This window comes from Sander lucioperca, chromosome 15 (assembly GCF_008315115.2).
Source record: "Sander lucioperca isolate FBNREF2018 chromosome 15, SLUC_FBN_1.2, whole genome shotgun sequence".
In the NCBI taxonomy this organism is placed as follows: Eukaryota; Metazoa; Chordata; class Actinopteri; order Perciformes; family Percidae; genus Sander; species Sander lucioperca.
In genome coordinates this window covers 9,434,603-9,450,122 of record NC_050187.1, presented here as the reverse complement: position 1 = coordinate 9,450,122, position 15,520 = coordinate 9,434,603, and the positions used below count along the sequence as shown (strand labels likewise).

At 39.5% G+C, this 15,520-nt stretch overlaps 2 protein-coding genes across 4 annotated transcripts in view; one reads left to right on the top strand and one right to left on the bottom strand.

The window, feature by feature from the left end:
- Nucleotides 1-8,141, top strand: part of blnk (B cell linker) — a 37,169-nt gene extending 29,028 nt beyond the window's left edge. Inside the window, exons 17-24 of the mRNA XM_035992478.1 lie at nucleotides 1,391-1,418; nucleotides 1,524-1,554; nucleotides 3,495-3,570; nucleotides 3,726-3,754; nucleotides 3,907-3,962; nucleotides 4,817-4,894; nucleotides 5,912-6,067; nucleotides 7,082-8,141. Coding sequence (XP_035848371.1) covers nucleotides 1,391-1,418; nucleotides 1,524-1,554; nucleotides 3,495-3,570; nucleotides 3,726-3,754; nucleotides 3,907-3,962; nucleotides 4,817-4,894; nucleotides 5,912-6,067; nucleotides 7,082-7,198 — 571 coding nt within the window. The 3' untranslated portion in view covers nucleotides 7,199-8,141. The remainder of the gene's footprint in view (nucleotides 1-1,390; nucleotides 1,419-1,523; nucleotides 1,555-3,494; nucleotides 3,571-3,725; nucleotides 3,755-3,906; nucleotides 3,963-4,816; nucleotides 4,895-5,911; nucleotides 6,068-7,081) is intronic.
- An 818-nt stretch (nucleotides 8,142-8,959) lies between these two features.
- LOC116047857 lies at nucleotides 8,960-14,936 on the bottom strand. 3 transcript variants are annotated; one of them, XM_031296865.2, is made up of 3 exons: nucleotides 14,615-14,936; nucleotides 11,238-13,488; nucleotides 8,960-10,278 (listed from the first exon to the last, which is right to left on the bottom strand). In XM_031296865.2, exons 2-3 carry the CDS (start codon nucleotides 13,468-13,470, stop codon nucleotides 9,587-9,589), a joined length of 2,925 nt encoding a protein of 974 aa, XP_031152725.2. In that variant the 5' UTR covers nucleotides 13,471-13,488; nucleotides 14,615-14,936; the 3' UTR covers nucleotides 8,960-9,586. The 3 variants fall into 3 exon arrangements, with proteins under 3 accessions (XP_031152725.2, XP_031152726.2, XP_031152728.2); XM_031296866.2 differs by lacking the exon at nucleotides 14,615-14,936 and adding an exon at nucleotides 14,056-14,526; XM_031296868.2 differs by lacking the exon at nucleotides 14,615-14,936 and adding an exon at nucleotides 14,154-14,526.
- Nucleotides 14,937-15,520: the final 584 nt, after the last annotated feature.

Below are 15,520 nucleotides of genomic sequence, written 5' to 3'. Positions count from 1 at the left end.
TACTGAGGTAATGAATCAAGTGAGAAGTGGGTCACTTTCTCATAGACTTCTATAGAAACCGAACTCCTTTTGCAACCGCACATGTAGTCCTGCTGGAATTCAGATAGAATGCAGGTTTAAGGCACTTCCGCATTTGCAGCACTTTGCCGAACCGGATGCGTTGTCCATTAATATTAACAGTCCATGCTATATACTCAGGGTTCCCATAGTCATGGAAAACCTAAAAATAGTAAAAAAAATAGGAATTCTCACATTTTTTATCCGTCTTGAATATGCTTTAAGAGGGATATTTATCAAGTTTTTAATAATGTTTGTAATGTAATGTTAACGCTCATGTTGTCCTCAGGTCCAATTTGACCCATTTTCAAAATGTCAAAATCAGAAATATGTTTTTTTTTTGTTTTGTGTTTTTTTAAATAAAAATGACCCAAAAATTATATGGATTCCATACAATGCTCTTCGCATGTACAATTCATGATCACTTCCTATTGAATTTGGGATGTTTTATTCAAGTTTTAGCATTTCAAAAAAATGGTTTCAAAACTGTATTCTGACTAAACTTTGACTCTTTGAAGTCTCTGATTATCCATCAACATACGTTCCTCTAATATTAGTCTAAATATTTCATAATTTCTGCTTTTTTAACTTAAAAGTGAGGTATAATTTCCTACAAATGAGGATTATTGTCCATGAATTCCAAAATAAGTGTAAACCTATTGGTAATAACTTGGTGTTAGTGGTGTATGGTGGTTGGGTAACAAAAGCATCAAAAACGTTTAAAAAAGAGACAAAAACATAGCATCAAAAGTGTCGAAGAAAGGGATATAAATGTCAGAAAAAGCGTCAAAAAGGTGTTAATTTTTAAGACAACACAAGGTTAATAGCCAAGGTTGGCCTGTGCTCCCTTTGTTTTTGTTCGCCATGCTTATTCCGCTACTTTAAAAGTGCTGTAACATCCTAACCGTAATGACTACAAAATGCACATTTCGTGCAGCTAAAAAGTACTTCATCTGAGTTTTACGCCAATGTAAAGCACAGTGCTGGTAAACTTCCCTATTAAATTAAATATGTAAGTTTTATCTACGACGAATTACAACAATTGCAGTGTTCAACATCAACGTTTATTTTTTTGGCCCGTGGCCTTCCATCCAGATCCATTCTGGCCCTAAATATAAAATAATCTGATTTAGAGTAAAGTATTCTATACCGTTCTGTTTGTGTTATACGTTGTGAATGGTTATGAACATTTTATTATAGGTCCTTAAAATCTCATGGAATGGTTTTGAAACTTTGTCCATGGAACTGTGTGGGAACGCTGTATACTGTAACCTGATTAAGCTTTACGAAGGGAATAACTGATTGTCTGATCATCTCTGTTTTTTCCTCTCAGGAGGTCACCAAAAATACCTTTAAAGCCGGTAGGAATATCACATTCAATCTTCATGGCTTTTTGTGTTTTACTTTGTTTTATGGGATCAGCTGATGTCTGTCAACATTACAGTGAGTACTTTTTCTTTTTGCAGAGGCCAGCTTTAAAACCCAGGAAATTTGAAAGTAAGTGTTTACATTAATTCAGATACTATATGTAGACATTATTAGTCACCCCAGAACTTGTATTAATTTAAGTTAGTCCCAGGTGTTTCTATGACTGGAGTGTTTCCCTTCCTGAGACACTATTAAACCCACATTGTTACCAGCGCACATTTAATTTACTCAGTGGATTATTTGAAGATGGTAATTTAGCCCAGTTGCAAACTTTTGCCGACTTTTTGTGTCCAATGATGAGCTAATTTCACACATACATATGCTGCACTTTGATACAAGTCATTCGTTTTCCAGATGAAATCTATTCCAGTTATAAGGGAATGTAGATGTAGTAGTCAAGACCACCTATGTCGAGTCCAAGACCAGGACTAGTCAAGTCCCGGTCCAAAGAGGTTTGAGTCCAAATCAAGACTGAGTGCAAATGAGAGACAGTCAAGACCGAGTTTAGTTCTGTTGCCTTGTGTTTCCTCCTCTTCAGTGCACTGTGGACAAATTTGGTGTCGTTTGTAAAACCAAATTGTGTTATGCTTCCGCTCGCCAACATTGTGTTTGTGGCCAAAATGAAAATGACTCATGCCTCAGTGTGTGCGCTATATATTGCTGGACTCGGTCAAAAGTAGGGCTGGGTATCATTCAGAAACTTTTGATACCAATACCAATACTGTCACTTTGATACCAGTTCCTAAACGATACTTTTGTCGATACCAAAAAAGAAAAAAGAAGAAATTACAACATTACACTCCACGGCACAAATCTTTTTATTTATATTTCAGCTCCTACTACGTGAGCCCTGTCTCTGTGTAGAGATGTTCTGATATCGATACCAGTATGGGAAGAGCCTCCGATACCGCCTAAAATGCTGGTATTGGTATCGGACAGTACTGGAGTTTAAGCACCAATCCGATAACACCAAATCATCCTTGAAGAAAGTCTAATTTAAAATAGTTCATTTATGGGGTTTTTTCCGTTATGACTTACTGTCAAACTGGATAATAGAAGAAAGTTCTATGGCGTTCATTGTTTGTGTTTGTTTATGTTTCACAAAAAGTTTAACCTGAGCCAGTCCGACATACAAAGAGAGAAATCATATCACATCCATACAGGGATAGTAGTATACAGCTGTTAAAACATAAAATATATGACACGCTTGTATTGGATCGATACTCGGTGTCAGCCGATACGCAAGTTCATCAGGAAGCAAAAAATGGTATCGGACCATCTCTATCTCTGTGAAAGAGTTTTTCCTGCGTCTCTATGGCGTGTAACGTGAGACAGCCAATCACAAACATTATTAGATCTTGGTAGAAGCATGCTGCATGCTTATTGGCTCACTGACACTGATGAGATCTACTCCTTAGGTATTGAAATTGGGTATTGACTGACGAGGCATTTTTCAATACTCGATACTTTAGAGCCAATTCGGTCGGTGCCTAAAAAGTATTGAATTCGGCACCCAGCCCTAGTCAAGAACAACTAGAATATTTGGCGAGACCAATGGCCATGTCTGAGACAAGTCCGAGTGCCAATACCAACAAGTCCAAGACAAGTCCAAGACAATAGAAAAACGTCTCGAGGAGTCCAGACCCAAGTACTACAGTGCTAGTATAAGTCAAGTCATGTCAAGTCATCTTTATTTATACAGCACATTTAAAACAGCATAAGCTGACAACCAGGACAGATGGGGTGAAGTTTGACTCAATACACAGATAAACATCAGGCTACATAAATAAAAAAGTACATAACAAACAAAACACCACAAAATGTAATACAAAACAACTTGCATGATAAAACCAACGTCAAAAAGAAGGAAGTTAGGAGAGAGTGAAGTAAAGCCTTGAAACAACTGAAAAACCTATATACATATGTCATTTGTAGAAAGTGTCTTCAACTTCTACTCATTACTAAACAGCAAACATAGCCCTAGTTACCATACGTCTGGATTTCCACAGGCCAAACGCTTCCTGTGACACAAATTGACCAGAAGCCTCCACCAAAAGCTTTTACACTGGACTTGAAACGACCAAAGTAAGCAATGCAGCACACACGTTTTACACAATGCGTTTTATGTACACTGAGCATATGCAATTTTCAATGCTCCTCAACTGAGGGAAATTGCCTTTAATCACAGCTTGGTGCTGTGTGTTTACTGTGCTCTGCTCTGTTTGTGGTCTCTGTCGCAGAATTCCTCTTCAACAGTTGCCCTCCCCCAGTAAGTACAGCTCCTGCTTAAATCTCACAAACCATATGCACAGGAGTTTTTTTTTCTTTAACATTAAGTGTTAAGTAATTCAAAAACAAAATGTTACATGTCTACGTCATCAAACGAAACCCCCATTATTATGTTTGTGTCTCTTGTCCCAGAACCAGCTGACAGAGGAAGCGTCTCTGCTGAAAATGGACTAACAGACCAAGATAAGGTGTGCTCTGACAGCATTATATTGTAAAGATGAACCAATAACTTAACACAACGATACTCATACAGTATAATCAGAGTGATGGTAACAATTTTGAGTTGTTGGGATATTTTGCTTCCATAACCATGTCTTCTTTTAGAGTAGTGGTGGGGGGGGGGGCATCCAAAATACACATTTAGATGTTTATTTTTCTACACTTTGTCTATTTGCGCCTGTAAAGTTCTGCTAAATTCACCAAAAGTTAGCAGTAGTTAATGCCTCATTTGCATATTTAAACATAACATTTTCAGAAAACTTGTAATAAAAACCAGAATTGTCTTAATGTAAGTAATCAACTGGGGAGGTTTCATGGTGATATCTGTTAGTTAAAATGTTTTACCCTATACACCTGTAGTGTCTTCAAAATGTGAAGAATTTTACAATTCATATCTTTGAATGCCGATTTCTCAAAATCATTGCCTGTTTCATGTAACATTTTACACCTATAACATTTTTTATTTTTTTATGGCTGTTTGACAGTATTTTCAGATTTATGGAGCGATCAAAAGAGATATCCAAAATGCCCTCTGTACAAACCTTTGACTCTAATATGTCAACAAAATGAAGCGAGAAAGAATTTTGAACCTGGTTTTAGCCAATGTTCACATTTATGTTCAGGAAATATAAGCAAATTAGCAAATATTTAACCAGAAAATGCTTCATTTGAAATTTTTCAAACATGAAAATTCAGAAAACTTGCAATACAAAAAAAAATCTAAGTAATCAACTAGGGAAGTTTCATTGTGATATCTTTTATCCCCATTCACCTGCAGTGTCTCCCCCCCCCCCCCCCAACTTCTCCATTGTCTTTATTTCAGGACGTCTATAAGAAATCCTGGTATGCCAGCACATGTGACCGCAAGACTGCTGACGATGTCTTGTGTCGCTCAAATAAAGTAAGAATCTTATAATTTAGGAGAGCACAGTCATCCAAATGAGGGGTCTCTGTGAAAAACGTGGCTGCCTCAACTGTTGGTTCGATTGTCTTTTGCACCAAATTGTAACTATTTTTAATCTTAGACACTTTAGTTGTCTGTGGTGCAGCAGTGAGGCCAATCTCAACAAGCCCTATTTTAAACTGCTGCCATCTTAAATTGTTGTGCTGTGATTTTGAATTGTATTTATGAGAGTCACACCCGCTGGAGTCTGAAACAACTACATGCATTAATTAGTGAAGTGAAAGGTCATTATTTTGTCATCTTAATTGCCTAATCTCAATAGTACTTTTTTATTTTTTTATTAATTTTATTTGTTAGGGACCATGTACAATTTTTAACATAAATGTTGCCATTTGATGCATTGTACCAGAGTTAGCCATAGGCTAATTTACATCTGCAGTCCCTGGGCAGGGCACAATTTAAATCCAACAGTAAAACCATGACAACATCTAACAAAACAACAGATCACAAGACAGATCACAAATCCTACATCAGTATAATGCACATTGTGACACACAAACACACACACACACACACACACACAGACACACACACACCTGTTCAGCACCATGTTGAAAAACAAAGAAATAAAAGTAAAAAAAAAAGCAGGATGTTAGTGTGTACATCTATGTCTGAGTAGTATTTCAATGTATGTTTATTTTTCGCATATCACATACTGCATATCTGACCATGTGAAGTGATAAAAACAGATTAGGGTCAGAGGTCACTGTAATCAAATACACCTGGCGAAGGCCATATTGTGGGCTGAAACGTTGTGTGCCTTATTTGCACTATTAAAGTATTTTTTCGGAGCATTAAGCTGTTGTGCGGACTTTACCTTCTTTGAACATTCACTTTTTTGTCCTGCATCAGCAACTACATGGATGTGCACAACATCGTCTTTTTTTGGAACTGTGATGGATTATATCCCATCGCCCCCTGCTGGGTCTGACTGTGAGCGCTTTTGTGTTTCAGGACGGGGCGTTTATGGTGAGGAAGAGCTCCGGTCAGGACGCACAGCAGCCATATACGTTAGTGGTGTTTTACAAGGGCAGAGTGTACAACATCCCCATCCGCTTCATACCAACCACTCAGCAGTACGCTCTGGGAAGAGAGAAGAAAGGGGAGGAGGTACAGTGGAGGACTTTTCAGTTCCCTTATTCTGTGTTTGACTGTCACTGGGGCCTATGGGGAATGAACTGTGTAGGGGTTAATCAATGTTTTGTCTGGCTTTGAGTATATAGCAATTGTAGAAGGAGCCGTGTTTATGTCTCACTTGGCATGCATGTTGATCTAGCTGCTTATCCTGAGTAATGGCTATGGGTGTTGAAGTCCAATACTGACACTAGGATTCAAAGGTGTAACTTTGGTTTGAGAAGTGGGGGGGGACATAAAACAGGGGGTATGGTGGTCCTCGCCAAAATGTTTTCTATTTAAATCCTGTTTCCTGCATTTCTGCATAAGTTTAGGGACTATGTTGATACAAAATCCAGGAAATAATTCAGTTGATCATAATGATAAATTATGCCAGAAAGAATAGTATTAAACTATGTATAAGAAAATGATGTCTTACTTTCTTTTTTGTTTAAAATAGGGGCCGATCACTGAGACTTATAAATAAAATAATATCAAACAAATTTGAAAGTGGGAGGGACACAAACTGGATTTTCTTGTCCCCCCTGTCTCCAGTGGAAATTACGCCCTAGCTAGGATTGTTAGACTAAAGCTACAGACATTCTGTACGCATACTAGTTTGCCAAATAATGTTCAACCCTGGTGTCTCTCTTTAAAAAGGTGATGTCCTTAGAGGACAAAAATGTGTGCGCCATAACATTGTATATTAATTTTTTCCACTTTCACTAAGCTAATATATATTTTTATAGCAATTTTAAGAAGAGTCATTTTTGTGACACTGCACAATTTCTTAAATTTTTTAAAGAAATGCTTAAAAATCAATGTTGTTGCCAATCATTAATACACTTTTAAGATCATTCAAAATGTCCTTTGGGAAAATGTCAAAAAATAAATAAATAATAATAATAATAATAATAATAATAATAATAATTAGCTCATTGACCTAATTTGATGATTTCGAGAACTTTTAAACTTTTAATTCCAACTTCATCACTGTCCCACTTTTTGCAGTATTTCAGCAGCCTCTCCCACATCATCGACAACCACCAGAAGTATCCTCTGATGCTGATTGACAGCCAGAGTAACACCAAGGAAGCCACCAAACTGTGCTACCCAGTGAGGCCTTAGAACACCCCCGCTGAGTGCAAACAGCCAAGGGACTAGACTCGTACATCCCAACCTGCTGTGTTAACCGTCAGACTGTTTACAGAACTCCTTTATGTGATGCTTTTCTCCTCCTCCTCTAGTGTTAATTTGAGGTCCTGTCAACAGGATTGTATGCTAGACTTGCCTGTATTGCTGGCCATGCAGAGCCAAAAATAGCACTGACTCAGTTGTCTTTTTTTAACTTGTTTTATTTAGATTTTTTTTTTTTTATGCTCAGTCGGTATTTAAATGAATGCAAGTAATGACACAGTGTGGCTGTGGCTGAAGGATGCAGGTAGACAAATCATTTGTTTATGACAGCAAATACTTTGGGGGAGCCACAAAGAAAGAAATACAAAGGTTGTATATTTTTGTTTTAATAAAACTCTTTTCTTGTGTTGTATAATTTAGCTCACATCTTCAGTCATCACAAAAATGCCACCAGGGACTGACAAAACTGGTTCATTTATTGTCCGGTCAACAAGTTATGCTATCATGCATATTTGTTGCATAACAAGAATTCCTATAGGCACTTGGTGAAAACTCTCAGGTAATATTTTTACAGTCCCTCTACCTGGACTATATACAATTATAAATCTTATCTAAATTGAAAAAAAGTATATACACAGTGAGTGACACTGAAGTGTGCATTCCAGAAACAGGGATACATGTACAACATCAGTACATACAGGACAGGTGCACCTGTGTAATGGTCTTTGACTAACAAACGCACACAGGAGCCACTGTTCCCTTGCTGTGAATACTGAGGGATCAATGCTGAGCTACAGTAGGACACTGGTTGAGATTGTCAAAAGCTTAGGCCTGATAAAGGTGAGGTAATGGGAAATATAAATCCTCCTTTCATAGTGCAATTAAAAAGATTAGATTATCATTTCAAGTCAAAAGAGGAAGGAAAAAAACAAAACATGATGAAATCATCCAGGCCCCGTGTCCAGATTTTAAATAGATTTTGCTAGTTGTTTTTTTTTTTTTAATTTACATTAATTAAGCGCGTCTTTAGGGACATCTGCTTCCACTAAATAAATGCATGAAAATATAACCCCCTTTTTACAGTTAAAGGACAATTCCGGCGCAAAATGAACCTAGGGGTTAATAACACATGGGTACCGAATCGACCGTTCTCTGGGATATGTTTTCATGCTAATCGAATGTGACCAGTTTTAGCGCAAACCGCTAATTAGCTAATAACGCTAGTCGTCGGGGCCATGCGAAAGTAAAAAGAAATCGCTATTTCTATACCACTAACAAGGCTCAAAATAGCACCACACTTCAACGGTAGCATAATGAGGGTCATCACACACTCAAGCATTGAGAACTTTGTAAGTGTACAGACAGTTTATTAAAAAGATAGTTTAGAAAGACTGTACCTTCTCGTATACAGGCGAGAGCCATCTTGGGAAAACAGTCATGAGCAGTTGAACGCTATGTAACCAGTAAGCAGTAACATAGCTCAAGCACGGCGTTCGTCGTTCGACTACCGCGCTACCGTGGAAGTGTGGTGCTATTTTGAGCCTTGTTAGTGGTATAGAAATAGCGATTTCTTTTTACTTTCGTGTGGCCCTGACGACTAGCATTATAAGCTAATTAGCAGTTTGCCCTAAAACTGGTCACATTCGATTAGCATGAAAACATATCCCAGAGAGTGTTATTAACCCCTAGGTTCATTTTGCGATGGATTTGTCCTTTCATACTATTATTTGAACATAATTTGGAGTTTATACAAAAAATACACAGAGTCTGTCAATGGCCCAAAAATAAATCATCAAGAAAAACATAAAGGCTAAACCTATGAGTCATAAATATATGTAGAATAAAACAGCTTATTGTCTTTTTTTTCTTTTCTTTTTTCTTTAAACGCAGTTTTGGTATAACTTGTGGGTCTCTGCGTCCCATTCCAAAAACATAAATATGATAGCTACCACACTGTAGAGCCTACCCGTACATAAACTGATTCAGATAGTATGGCAAATGTACATATTACAGTGTTCTATAAAAGAATCCATCCAAGACAGTGTACTGAAATCACCTTAAATAAGCTATTATAAAGCGTACACAAAATACAAACACTACAAAGAACTAAATTATCCACACCATGTCTGTGTGGCTTTACAAATAAATCCCTAATGTACAAATACTTTGTATCAAGCTACTCCAACTGGGAGAGAGACGAAAGGTAAATGTTCACCCTGAGAATGTGAACCCTCCAGGAGGTGTAATAATCATTTGATTCTCCCATAACCAACCAATCATAATTAAGACTTAGAGAAAAAAAAAAAAAACTGAGACTGGCTATCACCGTTTCCATGATTGTTATATTGCAAAGTCATCATTTTCCAGACTAGTTTTTGGTCATCCAGTGTGTGCGACATTTAAGAGTTTTTCACAGTTTGGCCTTTTCCACTCCATCAGATGTCGCTGCCGATGGACCATCCACATTTCCTGACATGCAAAGACCCTGCCGCAAAACCAGCAGCGAAACTTGGTCGCGACATCCCTGCGGGGAGAGACAGCGCCGACTACTTCGTACTTTTTCCTGCTCAACCTACGGAGTTTCAATTTCAACATAAATCGCTCCTGCACAGAGTTTTTGGCGTGGCCCGCGGAATCGGGTTGGGCCTCCGTTGGCTCGTTCGCCTCGGGGGCCTCGGGTGCCTCGCCGTCCATGGCTGCGAGCGCGTTCACGGTCCTCCGTGACAGTACGACCTTCTGCACCTCTCCTCTGTACCTGTTGATGACCTCCATGATCCTGGCCACCGCGGGGATGTCGGCGTCGGGATGATTTAGCACCACAACAGGCTGGTCTCCCGCTGGGCGCTTTACCAACTGAGAGGGATTTATGGCTACTAACTTCAGGGTCCTCTCCAGGTTCTTTGGGCGCGTCTGCCACCGATGCCCGGAGGCTGGCGAGGGCTCCGGTCGGATGTTGCTGAGGAGATCTGGGCAAGAGTCAGCGGGCACCTCTCTGCCTCTCAGCCCCTCAACAACCTCATCGCTCGGCTCTGAACACAGAGCAAGGCTCACATCTTCAGAGTTCAGCTTATCTGCAAGACAAAAGGTGAAAAAACACTCATTTCAAAACAGGTTTGCTATTAAAATCAATTTGATTACATTTACGATTTGATATCAATTAGGTTAGGGAAATTTCAGTGACAATTCCAATTTTGCTTGGACATAAAAAGGGATTCTCAGAGAAGTTATGTTGTAAATCAGGAGTCTTCAACGTTTTTTAGGCCAAGGACATGTTAGCTGAAAGAGATATTCAACTGGGCCTACAATAACGTGTAGGGCGGCCTAAAGCCTTTACACATACCTTTTTGTGGTGCATACAATACTACGCTATTAAAATAATTGACATTCATATTATACATCATGTTTTACTGCTTAACATACATGTAGCACAGTGATTCCTTAATGGATGGATGGATGGATGGCTACCTTCATCGATGTGTTAATTTAAAAAGAAATCAAAAATAGGCCCATTTATCTTTGCTAAATATGTTGGACTCATGTTTATGTATATTTTCAGACATTTTTACTTTCACACTTGTTTTTTTTTAAATGATTAAACAATAACTTGGGGCCGCCCAGCAGTAACTGTGTTGAAGATCTCTGCTGTAAATTGTACAAGCAAGAAGAAACTTTCAAGTATTTTTTTTTCTATAAAGCACCAGGTTAATGTTTACAGTAAGAGTTGACTCCAAAAAGTTAGTTTTAAGTACTTTTTACAGGACTAACAGATACATCCACGGGGAAAAGGCATATATTAAAAAGATTCATTTGGGGATTCTTAATCGATATCAGATCAATCGATCGAATTTAATTGGAGAATCGATTATTTTAACCCAGCCCTATTTGCTATTGCTCCCGATTGTCAAATTTCAAAATTTCAAAACATCAAACAAAAATCAAACATACAAATGTACTCCAAAAAAATTGCCATTGCATGCTAAATCTTTTAACCATAATGTCTATATGTAGGAACTATAATTTGCAGTCTTACCCTTTGCTGTAATAACAGGGTGCGAAACAGGGGAGGACTTGGTGCAACTGCTACGAGTCGTCGCTCCATCAGCAGCCATCTCATCGGCCGACAGATAGCAGTCCGTGCTACTGCCTGATGTTTGGAGCTGTGCGTTCTCGGGGCCCTTCTGTACTTCAGTCTCAGCTGCGCCCGTCGAATTTGACTGGCCCGTCTTACAAGCTGAACCGCTCTCGTCGACTTCTGCTTCCGAGAGGGCCTTCTCTGCGTCGTCTTGTGTCGATGACACGCCGTGCGTGTTTCCGTTCATATTTTTAGACGCCGTTGGCTTTGCAGCACAACCGGGGGTTAGTTCTTCTCCTGGCTTTGGTTGTGGACTTAAAGTCATGGCTTCAGAGGGGCCGTCCAGAACAGTCTCAGATGCTTTGGTCCATTTCTTCTGGTGTTCTCCTGTTAGCAGCGGGTTGGGGAGGATCTGCGCCGTCTCCTCCAGTGTTGTGTGAGGGCTTGGCGGTCCATGATGGTCATCCGTCGGACCACCTACTGATGGAGACAAAGAGCTTTGCGACACCCACTGCTTCTCCTTCACTGGATTCTTCTTCAACACTATCTTTAAGGCCAATCCCGATGACCTTTTATCCACTCTTTTAGATCTGGCCCTTCGTTTTTGTCTTCGTCTCTTGTTTCTTGGTGCAGCTTTATGAACAGATGTCTGCTCTTCGCTCTCATTCGTCAACTTCACCTCACTGGAGATATTAATCCCATCCTCGTGCATAGGCTCCACAGGTTTGTTACTATGTTTCTGAATTCCCTGATCAGTCTTTAATTCCTGATTCTCTCTGTTTTCCTGCATTTGAGTGCGCTCGGGTGGCTCACTCTGGGCTGGCGTTGAGATGTCATTATTTAGTTTGGTGTCAGTCTGTGGACAAGGGGTATGATCCTTCGAATCTGACCGACATCCATTTTGGTCAACTGCACGATGAGCATCATCGGGAGCTCTTTCAGGGGAAACCGTTTCCTTGTCTGATGATGATGATGATGTCATCATTTTCAACCTTTTGGCGTAAGTAGCGCCGTTCTGAGCCACAGTTATCTTGTTCTTGACAGTCAGGACGGTGAGATCCGACGAGTTCGACACAATGCCGTTCTCTGACTTTGGGTGAAGATTCATATCTTGTGGGACATTTGACCAAACGGTTTTAAGAGCCTTGGTCCATTTCTGGTCACCGTTTTCCCCGGCAACAGATTTCATCAAAAACTGTTGCGTCTCCTCTAGTGTAGTTTGTGGATCTGACAGATGGCAGTATTTATCCAGGAACTCTCTCCCTGGCAGAGAAAGGCAGTCCTGCGTCAGCCAGCACATTTCCCTAACTGCACTTCTTGTTAATCTAGGCTTAATTTTTGGGATTGGGTCATTTGGTTTCATTGCTATGGAACAAACCTCCTCCTCCTCCTTCTTCTTCTTCTTCCTCTGATTACCATTCTGGCAAACATGGACAGCTTTAACGTGCTTAGTAATCAACCATTTCTGAGATGCCTCATAGCCACAGTGCTGACAACATAAAGTTTGATCAGTTTTTTTAGGCCCAAACTTATTCTTGCCCTTTGTATGCAGTGATAGATTCTTAGCTCCCTCCAGGCCCAAATGATGTGCATACATGTGCTCTAAAAATACTCTAACATCACCTGTGGAGAATTTCTGACACATTTCACATGAATATTTGCCATTTTGGTGGTGAGACGTAGTCAGGTGTGCACTGAATTCAGGCCATGTGCGCTGAACGTTGTCATTGCAAATGCTGCAACTAGAAAAAGTGTCCTTGTGGCTTAAAAGATGAACTTGAAGGTAGGAGAACACATGCGTACTGAAAGTACACGTATGACAGGAAAAAACTGGTGGGCTCCCTTTGTGGTTTTCCTCAAAGTGTTTCACTAAGTCTTTGGGAACATATTCCAAGTTGTCCCTACATTGAGAGCATGTGAACCTGAGTGTATTTCCGCTGTCATTTGTCTGAGCCTGCTGTGCTTTCTGGGGGGGCTTCTTTGATGAAGGCCACACTGTGCTTTGCTCCCACTCTGCTATCTTTTTTGGGCCATTCTTATCTTCACTTTGCATAGTTGGAGGCTGAGCGGCAGTTTTCCTGAGGTGGAGCCGTTTGTGCCGATCTCTATTCTTCTTGTTGACCCGCCGTTTATTATCTCGCGGTTTATTATCTCCTCTGGAGGTAGTTGCGCAAATATTCACTGAATCCATGTTTTTGTTTCCAGGTTTCTGAAAATGCAGAGAACAAAAAAATCATATTTGTACTTATATCATTTCAAAACCACATCCATCTAGGCATGCACATACTGTTGGAGAAATGAGTGTGTGTTTAGCTTGTGGCAATAAAGGATAATTAAGAAGTGACACTTGTTTGGTTCTTATCGGACCCCCTTCAGTTGACCCGGATTCACTACTAACCAGAATCGGTACATGGGTAGCGCCGTGCACCCGTTTTTTCTCACATATAAATAAAAAAAAAAACAGCTTTAAATCCAATGCAACGAATCAAAGGGTGCCTGTTTTAGATGCATTTACTCTTGCTATGAAATGCTTTCAAAAGAGACAGCATGCTGTGTGTGTTAAGACTGCTGGTTCATCATTTCACAGTAAACCCATGAAAAGAAACTGCATTCCCAGTCACTACACTGCACGTTGGTAATGTTAGTCCACCTGTTGCTGGCTTTGGTGTAAAATGCCTCTGTATGGATATTAATTCATCCCACTCATATGAGGCGTAAAACAACGAATTTAGATTCTTATCTGCCCCCAGGTGTAAGAAAATGCACTTTAACTCACCTGCCCACATACTAGTTGTGATTGTGAACTAAGACATAGCTAGCGCTAGAGGCGATATTAAAAACCTCCTCTAACTAACAAATGCACCAATAACAGACTGGAAAAGCTTGAGGTAGCACTTCTTAGTAGCAGATTAATCGGCGAATGTGCGGCCATTGTGCAGTTTGACTTAACCACAACAAAGTGATGAAACTGCCTTTGTAGCGAGCAACGACCGCCTTGGGAATTGCGAAGTTACGATAAAACTATCCCACTGTCATACCACTGGAGCCTTTTACATTTTGCATGTAAACACACGGTTGTTGTTGTTTACCACCTGGGCTAACTGTTAAAACGTTTTTTGACATAGCGTCTGAGTGATTTGAATTAACGTTAACGTGACGCGACAAGAGCTTACAAAAGACGAAATAACTTGAAGAATAAAAAGCGTAGCAACAAAGTTACGCCAAACCAGTTTTTTTAAACATTGCATCGAGTTATTACTGCAAATAAACCCACCGAGTTGTAGATAAATCATGAAGCTGTAGTTGTGTGTGTAGTTGTCTCGGGTTTTTTTTACCTTTTCTTTTGTGGAGAGCTTGACAGCTCAGCGAGTGGCAGCCATGATGGTTTCATACGGGGATTACAGCCTGTGAGCTGCTTTAGCCTTTAGCCTGGTACCTCCGACAGAGAGCCGTATGAGAGTGCTGTCCTGGGCCTACAGCTGAACACAATCACCGAGCTGTTTTAATGCAAATACTGCTCTTAATGCATAATGTAGTGCTTTATTCATATGGGGACCATTCACATCTATCAGCATTAAGGTAAAACAACCACAAAATGGTGTAAAAATAACCAAACTAGTAGCTACAAATAGTCTCAGGTTAAAATTGTACCCACAATCCCCGTTCTGGATACTGGAGAGGGCAGCATGTTAAACAATTAAACTCAAATATTCGTACAGTGACGGTTTCCTCATTGTAAATAAAAGCCGCCAGGCAAGCAGTCTGTTGCCCCCTGCACCCAAATATTTGGACCAAATGTGCCCACCTCAACACGTCAGGCTACCATGAAATACGAAATTCCAAAAGATGTTTAGCCATTACATGCTGCAATAGGCTACCATGCACATTTGGAGTGAAACCACCTATCAGCCTCTTAACACAAGACACTCAAAGTGGTGGTAAAGGCTTTAGATTTAAAGAAAAAGAAAAACAACATTTGCATGCATTTTGTATAATTTAAATAACCTATATAGGTTATTCAAATTGAAGGAGTAGGCCTTCACTGATTAATTTTAAAATGTATAATCTATCATCTCTAATCAGTGTACTGTTCGTATTCTAGTTTTTGTCTAAAAAATAAAAAGCTGTATAATGTAATCAAATTTAAATAGTATTATTCTGAAATAGAAAGATACTTAAAAAATATTTTCAAAAATTGAGATGTTTTTCCCTTTTCATGCTCAGTTTGGGGTCTATTTGCT